Source organism: Dryobates pubescens, chromosome 5, assembly GCF_014839835.1.
Source record: "Dryobates pubescens isolate bDryPub1 chromosome 5, bDryPub1.pri, whole genome shotgun sequence".
Lineage (NCBI taxonomy): Eukaryota > Metazoa > Chordata > Aves > Piciformes > Picidae > Dryobates > Dryobates pubescens.
In genome coordinates this window covers 25,966,927-25,981,754 of record NC_071616.1, presented here as the reverse complement: position 1 = coordinate 25,981,754, position 14,828 = coordinate 25,966,927, and the positions used below count along the sequence as shown (strand labels likewise).

General features: G+C 36.9%; 1 protein-coding gene across 2 annotated transcripts in view; it reads right to left on the bottom strand.

The window, feature by feature from the left end:
* Positions 1 to 1,061: 1,061 nt before the first annotated feature.
* Positions 1,062 to 14,828, bottom strand: part of SETD3 (SET domain containing 3, actin histidine methyltransferase) — a 60,800-nt gene continuing 47,033 nt past the window's right edge. For both annotated transcript variants that reach the window (XM_054161864.1, XM_054161863.1), the window contains exons 8-13: positions 13,458 to 13,572; positions 9,090 to 9,164; positions 6,272 to 6,438; positions 5,571 to 5,656; positions 3,959 to 4,119; positions 1,062 to 3,336 (exon numbers count right to left, since the gene is read on the bottom strand). In XM_054161864.1, the coding sequence (XP_054017839.1) occupies positions 2,893 to 3,336; positions 3,959 to 4,119; positions 5,571 to 5,656; positions 6,272 to 6,438; positions 9,090 to 9,164; positions 13,458 to 13,572 (1,048 nt within the window). In that variant the 3' untranslated portion in view covers positions 1,062 to 2,892. The remainder of the gene's footprint in view (positions 3,337 to 3,958; positions 4,120 to 5,570; positions 5,657 to 6,271; positions 6,439 to 9,089; positions 9,165 to 13,457; positions 13,573 to 14,828) is intronic.

Sequence of the window (14,828 nt, the reverse complement as noted above, 5' to 3'; positions counted from 1 at the left end):
GACACTGCCACTTAAGAGAAGGTTGCATTTATCTACTTTACAAGCGTGTTTTTTTCTCAAGAGTGGAGGTTGTTGTTCCATTTTGTATATTCAACTTTATCAACAGGGCTAGGCAGACATCATCTTGCAGTATAGAGCTAAAGCAGTTATAGGTTGTTAGGGAAACGATCCACCAGTAGGTAGAGGTTCATGTAAAATTCAAAAGATTGTTTTGTATTTTTTTCCCCCCCAATTTTAGAGAAAAGGCCGAGAAATCCAAGTGATGTCTCTCTTACAGGAATACTTCAGATAGCTAGCTAAACAGAAGCAAGAATTGGCATTTAGCCTAGGATTAGTGTGAACAGCCTCTTAACCAAACATTATGAAGAAAGTTAACTTTAAAATGCTTTGAAAGGTCTGTTTTCATGACAGATGGTAATAAGGGATCATCAGTGCCAATTTTTTTGTTTCCACCTCAGTTTTCAAAAGCTAAGTTTTAGGTTAGTGCTTCTGAAAAACCATTACATGCACAGAGGAAAAATGCAGATTACAAAATTAGATTGCTCACTATTTTTATTGTGTGCAAAATATTTTTCTAAATAACACTAACAGACGAAGAGTAAGAATTTGACCATGTGCTTAAATAGACCACTTTGTTTACTAGAATTCCCCCACCCCCACCCCCACTCCCCCTCTTTTTTCTATCAGTTGCTTGTCCTTTAATCTTTATCTGTACACCTGGACACTTATTCTTCTCCCCAGAGACCCCAAAAGATACAGCAGTTGGTAGCAGGTAGAGGCTTTGTTTGTATAATACACTCACTAAGGAAGACATGGTAGAACTAGATTTTATTCAAGAAAACCCACACATTCTGTCCTGTGGTGCCCACAGGCTTGGCTAAACCATAGATATCAGCAAATACTGAAACAAAATACAGTGTATAAGGTTGCATCAAAGCATTTAAATTCTGAATTACAGTTATTTTCAGGGAAGGCTAGTTTCGGAATTGCATCGTAGTATCTAGTACAATGTTGTGCAATGTAAGTGGCGGAAAGAGAAATGGAGTATTGGTCCTACCTAATAAAACCCGAAATGTAATGACTTGTATGACATTTAAACTGTCGAGACAACAATTCAGAGCATTCTACCAAAGGCAGCATAAAGTTACAAAAATACTGGTCCAGCATCTTGTTAGTAGTGAAGCAATATCCAATGTGCAGTGGCAATGTGCCATTCGTATCGAAATATTTTTTGTTTTAAAAAACTATTTTTTTTTCTATTTTCCCCACACTGACACTAGGCTGAACACCAAAACTGCTATCGACAACCTGCAAGAAATTCACTACTTGTCATGTGTATTGCACCACAGATTTATGCAACAGCACATTCTCCAAGTTGCAGTATAAAAGAAGCAAAAAACCTAATAAAACTATCGATATGCCAGAAGTCATTTTACTGCAACTGATCTTGGATGCGCAGGTTGCAACATCCACTGAGCTTTAAACAACTGTCCAAGCTTGTCCATCCTGTCTGTTTTCTTGGACTTAAGGGTACAAAGGTAGAAGACAAACCCGTTAATATTGCGAACTGGCTTAAATCACTTTATACTCCTCCCCATTCGCCTACAAACTAAAAATATTCTGCCCTCCTCTTCTTCCAACACCCAGAGAATTTCAAAGTCAAGCCTTGTATTACCCTTGTTCTGATATAGCACTGCGCTAGGATTGCAGCATCGTTTCCACCTAGAAGTTAAAACATATAGTACGAAGGTGACCAAAACTGCTGGAGACAGCACGCCTGGCTTAACTTGTGGAGGTATCCCAAGAAATGTGCATCAGACAGAGACACAATCAAAGCATACTGCAGACTTGGCTGTGGTCTGGATTTGGGCCAAAAATACATTAGTCTGCCCGCCATTTCCTTCAAGAAAACAGCATCAATTAATATTTTAACCAAAAGGTGGAGTAAGACCAGGTAACCATGTTACATCCAACAACACATAAATGAAGGAGTAGCAGACAGGAGCATTAATCATATTTTGCTTTTAATAGTATTTAGTCAAAAGTGTAGCTTTGAAAGTTTCTAGCTAGTTGTGAAAACCTGAAGAAGCTGGGAAGCGACCTCACGTTGAATAATACAGTTTAAAGCTGTGGCCTGGCCTATCTGCTTTCAAACTCTCCAGTGGCACTGCCAACCTTAGAAATAAAAGGTACCGCCTGGAAATAAAAAGAAGTCAGCCTTTAAAAGTTGGTGAATGGTGTATTGCATCAGCCTAAACTGACTGAAGAAGAAAGATGAGATATTTTTATACAGTTAACGAATGACAAACTGCATCTTCAGAGCTCACTTTAAGTGTATACAATTTGAATTCTCATTAACATTTAAAACTACCAATCATAAGGTTGCCACCTTACCTTTTTCTGGACTGGCATACCTGATTTTAAACAGGTTTTCCTCCAGTCTCCCAAGTTTATGATCCTCTTATCCAGTTTTCTGCTGTACTGCTCTCCCACCTTCATGCTGAATACCGAGTCAGTCCTGCCTTCTGCTTTTCTTGGCAGAAGGCAGAGCAAGCTTTAATTTCGGTAGTCAGAGTGACAGAACAACAAAAGCACAGCAGATAGAAGAGCTTAATTCTTCCCCAGGAAGAAAATACATTTGGTTCAACAAAGGGCTGCAAAATCTTCCAAAGGCACCTCTTTCCCTGGTTTTTGCCCGAAAGCAAGATGGCAATCTTAATTGAAAAGGGATGCTAGGTGTTTTAAATAACTTAAAAATTCATTTTTATATAAAGCAGCAAAAACATTTTTCTCTGCAGAAAGAGAAAATGTTAACAAAGAAACACACCAACATAAATGCACTGTTCATAAACTTCAGCTAATTTAATTTCACAAGAAAGCAGAATTTTAGGACTATTCTTTAACCTCATCAGTACTTTCTGAAGAAGATTCTTTGGCATCTTCAGTCTCTCTGGTACTTTCATCTTTATTTAGATTTTCACTTTCTGATTTGGTCCCATTAAATAGAGAGTTTTCACCATTTACAAACCCATTCTCTGTGACTTCAGGATCAATAGCTTCATCAATCTTTAAGTCCCCTTGCTCTTCCACATCTTCTAAGTTTCTCAAGACAATAGGGAGTCTAGAGTCTGCCACAGTGTTCTCCAGCAAGGCAATATTGCTCTCTTCATATTTAGGAAGCAGAGCTCCATCTGCCATTTGTTTGGTATAATACTCTCGGCTAGCAGCTGCACTCTTCACTGCTTTCTCCAAGATCTCTTTTTCACCTAGGCGCAATTTGATAGCCATTATCGCATGGGAAGTAAGGTCGTGGGTCTCCAAGAAGGACTTATCATCCTGTTAGAAAAGAAAAAGTAAGTTTCTTAGTAACAACCAATACCATTAAAGAAAGAAAATGTATCTCAACTTTTCTCTCAATGTCTCAAAGTGACACTAGGTTCTTCAGGCTGAGCCAAATGGACATACATGAATGAGAGGGTCTGCATGGAGTTCCAGTGACATTTGTCAAGAATTCATGAAGAAGGCAGCAATCTCTCCAGAAAGTTCAGCCTGTGTAACAAGTGAAGTCAGCAGACTTCACAAATAGATGAAATGTGTAGGTTCACTCACACGCTTTCAGTATCACATTTCTTTGCAGTCTGGAGAGCACAACTAATAGACAAGTTGAAACTGATTCCCCATTTTACTTGCAGAGAAAAAGAAAGTAGCCTCTATTTAGAGAATCAAAGAAAAATACATTAACAAAATTACCTTAACAAAATTCTCTTTTTTGCAATCTTTATTTGATTTTCCTTAGATAATGCAAATCTGTTACTGCACTTTTGAAAGTGCAGAATGAATTATGTACTAACATTCAGATTAAACTCTGTATAGACAAGATGGGGGACAAAATATCTTTTCCTACAATCATAACACAGAACATTTCAGACATTTAAATCACATATAATGACAATTTTACCTCCACGGTTGTCTTATAGGTTTTCAAAAGGAGGGATGCTCTGGCTTCTAGGAATGTCCAAAGTTTAACTTCATTGTCCCAGCTAATGGGAAACTCAGAGTTCCCCAGAGTGAAGATTTTGTCAATGGCATGCTCGCCTATCAAATGTTCCTTCAGCTCTTCTGCAATAAGTATAAAATCAATCTGAGTATGCAAAGAGCAATGGACTTATTTTTCCTATTGTTTTGGTATTTTTTTCAGTAGCAGAATGTCCCTACAGTTGGTCACAAAAGATATCCATCAAACAAATTTTGCTCAGAGCAGAAAATGTGTAATCAGCTCCTTGACATTGCACAAATTCTGTTAATCTTTTGATTATCAGATTTTGCTCCTGCAAGGCAGTTATCAGAAACTTCACCAACCACTTGCATGTACTTTCGCAGTAAGGACTCATGCAGTATTTAAGACATAAATAACCTAAGCACAATAATATGAAATCAAGAGAAATGCAATTAAAATGCCCACCGGCTGTGTTTTCTTCACCAAGCAGAAATTCACCCCCTTATCAGCACCCTGAAATTTTCATTACTTCAATTTGCTTCCCTGAAGTAGTCAGGCAGTTGGGCTAGATGACTGCTGTAGGTCCCTACCAACCAAACTACTCTATTCTATTCTGATTTCTTAATAAGTTCTAAAAGATGGATGACAGGATGCAGTGAAAACATGTTGTTTTTATTAAAGAAAACAAATAAAGCACATGCAAAAACCTAACAACTTCAGTATTCCTACTGGTATTAAAATTCATATCATCTGCACAGCATCCCTAACTACAAGAGAATTCTCTCACTGTCATAAAAAACTGTCACATCTATAACCTCCAAAACTGCATCTAACCAGCAAGGAGCTATTTACAAACATTTAATCAAAATTTCACATGCACAAATCAGGTTAATACTTATTAATTGTACATGCATCCCCCCAGCACCCTATCTCCCCACCCCATTTCCCCATCTCAGGGAAATGCTACAAAAGCAGTTAGCAAATACTTCATTCTGGTTTATATTATGAATTAAAAAAAAAAAAAAAAAAGAAAAAACTGAACTTTGAAACTGAACTTTGAAATGTGTTTTCCAAATTTCTCCTACAGTACAGAATATTCCAGTTCCACACCTAAATGATTCTGGCAGTGATGGCTAATATGCTAGGATTTTAAGCATGTAAATCCCTAGATTCATCCCCATGATCTCGTTCTGTGAAACACTTTCTAAACCTAAGAACTAAAGATCAAGCTTCAAAGCTCAGCAATTCAGAATGGCCTGGGAGATTAAAAGAAATAAACAGTTGCATCAGTTCATGATTTAGGAGTTCCAGAAAGGTCTATGTTACTGAAACATTCCCTAAGAAACATGGCTAAAGACTGGCTTTCTTACAACCTTATAGAGCCTTTTTTTAACCTCAACTCCTCAACTTTTCTGATTGTCTAGCTTAATGTCGTATAAATATCAACATTCTTGCATCACACAGAATAAAAAAAATACCAAACAACACACAAACAAAAAAAAACAACCCAGATAATGAACCAACCAACCACCAAAGCAGACATAAATTATATTATCTTTATGAAACATCTTACCTTCACTCATACAAAACACTCGAAGGAAAGCCAAAAGTTGGGCAGAGATTGGAGGCTCAGTGGAGTGCAAGGCAAAAACACTAGAACTAATAAAAGAAATAACTGACAGTAAATGCAAGTTCTATAGTCATACCTTTGAACTTATTTCAATAGGAAAGACATTAAAGTGTACAAAAAATGCACAGTTCCAAAAGTAACTTAAAGGTAATACTAGTTTAAACTGAGAAAAAGCTTCTCTGACCTGAATCTGAAAAGAACAATTATCTCTACAATTTTACACTTAGGATTATTTTTATCCAGCTTTCATAATAAATTAATGAAAATGCAATGTTTTGTGTCTGCTGCTCCTAACAGTAGCCTCTGGACTGAAAAGACTAAAGGAAAAGACTGTGGTTCATATACTGAGCATTGTAGTATGTCTGGAAGGGATAGGAAAGAAAGAAAAACCGCAGATTGCTTCAAATTAATCCTTGCTCTGTTTTAGTTCAACTGCTTATTAAAGCAAAGGCTTTTTTCCTTATATATGGTCCAAATTAGATGATAATATAGCTCAGAGAACTTCTGTAAATATTACTACAATAACTTTTAATTTGCTGCACAAACAGGAGAAAACCACCCCAGAACAGCTTTATATGTGCTCTACTGGACACTATATACCTTGGAAATGTTTTAGAAAACCCATGGCATTGTGTTTTACTTACGTTGGGATACCAGCACGAGCTAAGACCTCTGCCTTCATAGCATACAGCCTGTCACTTTTACTCACGCCAAGCTTTATTTTCACTCTGTCATGTGAATTATTATCAAAGAAAAAACCACTGTGGATCACAAATTCAGCGTTTGACCGAGTGCCATAAAAAATGTAAATCTAGAAGGATGAAAAGAGAAGTGAAGGGACAGGAAAAAAAGCTTAAGATCAGCTCACGAAACTGACATAATTTGAAAGTTATTTCCTGAAAGAGTTGCTATTCTGAGAATGAGGTATATTTGTTATATAAAGAACCACACTTTGTTTTCTGGTATTGATTCAAATGCTGTATATAGTTTGGCAATATACTTAGAGGTAGATGTAAACATATCTATGTAACTGAGATACTTTGAAAGGAGAGAAGTGGGGTTTATTCTACACTTCAAAACAAAAACTCTTCATTTTCTCCTACTGTCACAAATACCAGCATATGGGAACAAGGTTTCAAAGATCCTACGCCTTTTAAAGGAAAAAAAAACCAAAACAAAAACCCCCAAATCATTTGAAACAAAAAGGGTCCACTAAAAGACATAGTGTTTGCGGGGTCATTTTTCCCCCCGTATCTTCACCCCAAAAGAGTAACCTATATTGCTGATGGATCAACGTCACTTTTGTTTTAATGTTACCTTAAGGCATGTATATCGTACAGTAAGATCTGATCTGTGTTTAGCCAGTATTTATTTTTGTGATATACTCTGAAGTCTATGTCCAAAGCATAATGGTTACTTCAACTCACTCTAAATATAACCTGATAAAAAGGGTTTTTTCTTCATGGCTAGGCTATATGAAGTACATGGAACAAGAGAGCTTCTGCATCAAGAGGGTATTCTTCCCCTTTTGTTTGACAAGGGAATTGTCAACCAGAAAAAAATTTTAAGTTACAGAACTCCCTTCTTAACCTTAGGGTACAGCAATGTTCTGGATATATTAAGTTTCCACTCTCTAGCTGACAGAGAAAGGGCACAGCGTTCTTTTAAGGGCTCAACAACAGTAACACTCTTTATTTTCAATTAGAACTATTTATCTTAAGCACTAAAATGCTTAAGTGTGATAATAAATTATAGTAAACATTATAGCGTAACACACTCATATGATGAAGAAGTGACCTCCTAAGGCAGTGGATAAGGAGAGTTTTGCTAACACTCTCAAGTTTTAAAAGTACTGTGATACACCTCATATTAAGCTGAAAGTGATGTATCATGTGCAGATTATGCAGTATGCTCTTACACTAGAAGAGTCAATTAAACAGATTCAGAAAGTTTCTTTAATCAAGGCCAGTGTATAATAGATTCTGTGGACTTCTGCTGCCTCATATCTTTTAGTACTAAAAGCAGGAACTGTACACTCTTCCAGTTGAAACTTTAAGAAGTAACATCTGCACAGTGTATTAAAAGACTGAGAGATTACATAATTAAAGGGTTTTAATAATGTCAATAAAGGTTAAAGTTTGCAGAGATTGTTTTTTTAATCTGATAAACAGCAGACAAAGTGAAACTACTAAAATAAAATTGGAAATAGAGGAAGCCTCTATAATTGAAATGGAGAGAGCAGCCAGAACAGCTATGACACATCCATTGCCAGCTGTGAAAAATCATAAATTGGATCATTTCTGGAAAAACTGTGGACCCCTTTTAACTCAGCATACTGGTACTGGGATAAAAAAATGGAAATATATGACTACCACAACAAATTCTAAGATCAAAACACATACAAAAAATACACAGTAACTGTAAACTCTAGCATAGCAATGAGGGTAAATATACCTCTGGAAATACACACATTAAAAAAAAATAATCAGACACAACTTTGTTAAAAAAAGAAGGTAAAAATACATAAGAAAAATGAAAATAAGAATATTATAAAGCGTAAGTCCAACAAAATAATACACTAGAGGTAATAACTCAGAGACTGAGTTACAAAACATTTCAGGATGTTTCATAGTCTTTTTCTGGCCCTGCAGACAAGCAGTAGGAAAAACAGTGCTACTACACTTGAGGGCTTAGGCTGGCTGCTGACACAGCACAGGAACCCTCCTGCCAAGGATCTGCTACACCTCTGGAACCACTGTCTTCAATACACCACTAGTTTTGACACTCTTGCTTGTTTCTTATCAGTTCTGAACAAAATACTAGATTGTGAACTGCTCCATGCACCATGCTCCAAGACTCTCCCTTGGTACTTTCATTTCAAGATGAAGGGGTGTGTATATGCATGCATGCCTGTATGAAAGGAAGGGAGTAGATCTTTAGGTCCTTTCTCTTTTTCACTGAGCATGAGAATGACAACACTGGTAAAATGTCTGGCAAATATACTGCATTTAACATCTTATTAAATAAAGAGTGAAAAGAAATATAAACCACCAACATTGTTAAGACTTTAAAATTTGTTATGGCAGACAAATTGAAGCCCCAAATCTAAAATACATTTATCTTTGGTCCTTTGGAATATAGCCTTTTATTAGTCTCATCCAGAATACCAAAATTAGTGTTTGTGCATGTGCATTTATCAGTGATTAAATAGCTCAACTAGTTCTAACATATGAGGAATCAAAACTCTCCTGAAGTTGGGGTCTACCAAGTGAAAGAATTTTATTCTGGAAATGCTACATTTTATTAGTTTGGTAGTATTTTCACTCAAAATTAGCTTAGCACAATAATATTCAAATGTAGCACAGCATAATCCACACCACTCTGCTATCAAAATTTTGTAGGGAGTTACCACGTGTCCATGCAACTTAATTAAAGAAGTACATAGATAACTGTTCACACTACCTGTTCTCCAGCCTTGAAATCTTGAAGGGCTACACATTCACAGCGATCATCTTCTAAGTTGTAGCCTGTAGTGATCTATCCAAGGAAAGAGCAACAAAAGCAGCTTCAGCATTTTAAGTTTATCTCTCCCACCACTGACAAAACATTGTCCTATTGGAAATAGACATTAACAGCAGTAATTGCATATGTTTCATACATACAACTGCTAGCAATTATTTTAGGATTCCTAAGCAGTATCTTTAGGGGGGGAGAAAAAAAAAGTTTGCATTAAAAAAAAAAAATGCAATGTAAGAAATAACTTACCTGAAGTGAACAGGAAGTATCCTGCACAGACCACAGACAGTCCGATGCTAAAGCTGGCAACTTGTTACAAAGTAATGGAGCATTCAGTCACTCCCATGAGGCCCAAGGGAGCAAGGCACTGACAGCTCTATATACTGTGCTTTATCCTTCAACTGCCAGCACATTTTTCATCTCTCAATGGAAAAGGATTAGATAACTGTGGATCTTTAGGGGATACAATCTTCAGAGAATAATAATTTACTTGCAAATAATCCCTTTATCTAAAAGTTAAGTAATACTCTTAAAATGCTAAAAGCAGGTTTTTGATGGTAGCAGGCAATGGAAGAGGATAAACTCTTACAAATGTATATTCCTACTCCTCAAAATTACAAAACTGTAAAGGGGTCACACTACCAAGTAGAGGTATCCTAAAAATGTAATACTTTTTTAAAGTGACAAACAGCACATTCTTGAACAGTATTATCCAAGATGCTGGCACAGATGCAGCCATAGGATAGAACATAAAATGCTGAACAATCAGGAATCGACTTTTATGACAGGTATTCTGAATTCAGTACTGACAGTGCTTACTTATGGAAAAATATGCTTTGGACCTGGGGGCAAAAAAAATAGAAGCTGAAGATTCTCTCTCAGCCTTTATAAACAAAAATATACTTTTTTGCAAGCAGACTGACATGCGAGTTGCAGTATACCCCAATTCTCACCTTGGATGCAGTTTGTCCAAAGACAGAACACTCCATGGATTATTTTGAAAGCTTGGCTGATGGTTTACATGTTAACAGTTTTACACTTCTTGCACCAACAGGAGTGCATTTGTCAGCCAAAGCAGTGCTTTCAAAGTGAGCATGGGGAACCTGTCTCCGACACAGCAAACCTAAAATGGCAGTCCCAACATGGGCAGCCTGGCTCTGTGGAGACTGGCACAACCACTCTGCACGCAGATGCCACCACCTCAGGTCTATTAATGGTTTCGTGGTATGCCGAGATCAAAAGTGAACACAACGGTCATGCAATATGGCCTACTGCAAAATACAGGCTGTAGTACTTGAACACAGAAGTTCCTTTACATTCAGGATGGAACAATTCTTAATTAAGATCTCTTATTTATAAGGTTATCTAACCCTGAATGATAGGCTACACGTGCTAGAGGATTTACCTCCACTCTGACTAACGTAACTTCAAAGCTCAAATATTGTCATCTCCTGAAAAAAAGTAATCAAACTTCCACTCAAAAAAGGGAACTCCTGACCACACCTGAACTGTCCTGAAATTTTCTTAGTCTGTAAATTCAATTAAATACTTCTGAATGTGAAAAGTTCATTACAGACTCCTGAAATGCCCGTGGAACAGCAGACTTTCAAGGACTGGGGAAATTCCAGTGTGTTAAGAGAAGGATTCTGTCAGTTTAAGCATGTTTCACTGAAGTACTGCTCATTTTTCTGATTGTTTTTCATTTTTGCCTTAAAAAAAACAGCCAACCACCAACAAATCTGCAGCATTTCTGAAATGCTTTTCTATAAAGCATAATGGAGTGCGAGATTCTTATTTCCTCTTTCTTTTAATAGCAGTCATGTAAGAGAATTAACAGGGTGTTTACTACTCTTCCCACATGATAGCTGACAAATTGCATCCCTTCAGTTTTATTTCTGAAGCAGACTGATACATGAATCTTAAGTTGTGTATAAAGCATGCAGTAGTCTGCTTGGTCAGTGATTAAGGATGGACCCAGCCCAATATAGGCAGAATGCAGTTTATTCAAAGCTCTGTCAGAACTGGTAATCAACCTCTGACTGTCAAAATACAATCCCACCAAAGAATAACAATGAAAAATGCATTAAGACAACCATTTTGATATAGTTCTTAAGAGGCAAGTTGATCTAATTAGTAGTGTCAGAAGCAAGAAAAAGCTGGATGGACCTAGCTCCAGTTAAAACCCGAGGAGCATTTTATTATCTAGCTCATGGAAAGGGGCTCTGTGGAATAAAGCAAGAACAGGGATATATAGTAGCTGACTGACTCAAGAAGTATGCCAGTGCTACATTTGGAAAAGACTAGACAAGGGTGCATACAATGCCATCTTTTGTTTCTAACTTCCCTGCAATGAAGAACAACTTCCTTCATGTATTTTAAAGGGACGTGCTATGATTAGAGCAGAACCTACCCTCAAGCCCACTCTACAATAATATAAACTGCAATACACACAGTATTGCAGTTTCCCCCTCCCTACTTCTAACAGCACCTAGAAAGAAATACACAAAAGTAGGTTTAGTACCTTTTCTTAGCCTATTAGCAGTGTTACAGTTGTCTATCCTCCCTACATGTACAATCATTTAAGCCATTTCCTGCAGAAATGTGAAACAAATGAACAAAGCCTGTATATACATACAAAATACTGAACTTCAGCATTCCACTTGCCTGTCGTGTCTGCCCCCCACCTCCCGCGTTAGGACACAGCAGGGTAAAACAAATGCTTCCAGCCCTGATACACTACTGCTTTAGCAGGTTTGGCTCCAGAGGCTGGCTCCATATCAAACTCATTGTTAAAGAGCATAATAAAAATTACTTTATCATTTTAAATAGAAGTTTGAATGATCAAAACAACATAACTAGCTGCTATTTCAGTATAGGATATTTCATTTTTTCCCTCCCAGACCTTAAATCTTTTCCTCTTTGCCCTAATCCCAGCTTTGAAGGCTCTCATTAAGAGTTGCCTAACAAATGCAGACAAGTCTCTGCAAAAGCATCTGAAAGAGATGCCCAGCAGGAAAAGGCTACAGGAAGTAATGATGCTCACAGCTAAAACTTGTATTATAAAAATGTACATTTTTGAATGTTAAACAATTTCCTTTATATTGGAGTCTTTTTATTGCTAAATTAAAGTTACCAGACTGCATAACGATTAGTGAAAGGTAATAATCACTGCAAAAGAACAACATGTAAACACCCTTTAATGTGGAAAAATAAATAAATCAAATCTCCAAACACTTGCAACTTTGTAGCCTAGCCTACACTGCCATATTTGGTACAGTTATAGTAACAGTAAGTTAGCTATATGTCAACTGAAAAATAACTTGCTTTACCATTTACTCATTTAAAACAGACTTTTCTTATACCAACAATACAAACACATGCTGCTGTCCTAACACGAAGGTCAACTCTCCCACAAAAGAACTAGATTACTTGAATAGTATGGTCATATTCACTGCTTGTAATAATTAATACTTATGATACAAAATAAATCTACTAGAAACACAGTAAGAGGGTATGCATTTTGAAGTGTACATGAGTCTTGGCTAAGTAACATTGAGAAACTATCCTCTTATGGGTTTCCATTTCCACATCTCAACATTAACTAGCCTGTTAATGAAATCAAGACCTCATCCCCTGAACTAGCTCACGTAAGCCAAAATGTCAGCACGTCTGACTGTCTATATACATATGTCACCTTTTAAATGTTTAATATGCCCTAAAGTAGTGTTTTTGCATTTTGTTTCTTTGATGTAGTAACAGATGTACTGTTTTTGTTGAACTAGCCTTTGTTCTTGTTGTTGCTGTCTCTGTAACAAGGCTCTTTGGGCATGGTTAGGAGTGCAGGCAGCATTTCTTAGTTGCAAATTTCTAACCACTTTCCCTAGTGGTAGCTGCAAGAGGCAACCTCCATCATTATCTGCTTTCCTATTCTCTGAGCAAATCTGTCCAGTACTGTGAATCTTTGTCAGACCATCAGAAACAAAACTCCATGCCAGAAGAGCATTCAAACTTGACTGGAAAAGTGGTATCATGTAACTGAAAACTTTTAAGGGTACACTATATGTATGAGACAATTTTTTCAAGTATGCAATTACTTCAGAAGTTTTCTTTACATGAAGAAAGTCCTCCTTTAGAAGGCCATCATAATATTTAAGGAACTGACAAATTAGGTTTTTTAGGGTCACTTGGGAAGATATAATACCTGTGTTAAGAAGCATAACAAAATGTTATTAAACTTCAACAGTTCTTCAACAGTTGAAAGGCTTAATACTCTAAAGTTCTACAGTGTTTCAGCAACACTGAAGAAATCCTTACCAGTCCATTAGTATGATTACACATGTCCCATAAAGGTATTAGAGCCAATGTAACTCTGGAACCGTCTTCTGTTGGAATCTGGTTCTGCCGTGTCATGACAGAGGAAACTGCCCATCTGCAAAAATCAAAAACTTTAGATGCCCAGTGTTCAAAACATCAATACATGATTGGCTGTCACCCAACATGAAGCAATCAGTTAGGCTGGGAGTTTCTAAACACAATTTTCTAAGATCACATTTGCTATAGTAAGTAGAAGGCAATACCACTTGCAGGAGAAGCAGTAGCTTCAAGGTATCCAAGATGTGCACATAGACCAACTCCCAAGTCCGTACTGCAATCCCACCCCTCTTCCGTGCTCTTTACAACACATCCTTGATACTCCAATTACCTGAACCAGGACCCACTCCCTTATCACCTTGTTTCTCCAGGACTTCACTGCACTTATACCTCTCACTACAGACCCCTAACTTATGGTCATTTATTCCCTCAGACTTCACAGCAGCAGCAGCAGCTCTCAGCAGTGTGCAAACTCTCTGAGGAGCTGGGACTCATTTTTTGCTTTCTCTCTGAAAAGCTTATGTACTGCATGAACTGGAAGCCACTGTCATCATTTTGCATTTTCAGTTTGCAATCTTTCAGCAAGGATCAGTATTGCTAAATTTTCTGCTTAGTAGAGTAAGGGGGAAAAAAAGCCCAAATACTCCAAACAGGTATCTGGATAAAAAAAAAATGAAGAAAGTAGTTCAGCACCATTTAAAACCCTTCTAAGTCAAGGTAAGCAAATGAAATGACAGCTACCTATTCAAACATAAGAAGCTTCACAAAAGCTTAACATTTCAGTATTTTCTAAAATTTCTGGTTTATTTCACACAAAAATTTTTTTAAATCTTCATTTTGCTGCGTTCTGGCCTTAATATATATACTTGCTGTGGGTTTTTTAAGGGAAAAGAACAAAAAAAGTAATATCATCAGGAAGTCAAAATAATTTTAACTCCCACAGGCTCCACTAGTAGCAAGTATTTAATACAGAATTAGACTTTCAGAAGGACTACAGATTGCTTAGCAAGATACTATCAAGTTGAAAATTACTTAATTTCTAAAAAGTAAGTTAAAACTGCAGATAATTTTTCTATACAAACACTGTCTGAAGCACATTGCAATGTCTCATTTTAATTGTTGCCATTTTCTGCAAATTTTTAAACAACTGCACATGGAAGCTGGTGTGTTCCTCAGCGACCATAGACGTGAAGGAAGCATACTTTGGAAATCCCACTTTCATAGACTTACTCAGAAGTATGACTAGGTTAAAATAAATCCTGTAAGACCTCCTGGATGCCTTTTGTTTGTGCTATTTTAATCACTTAGCATAAT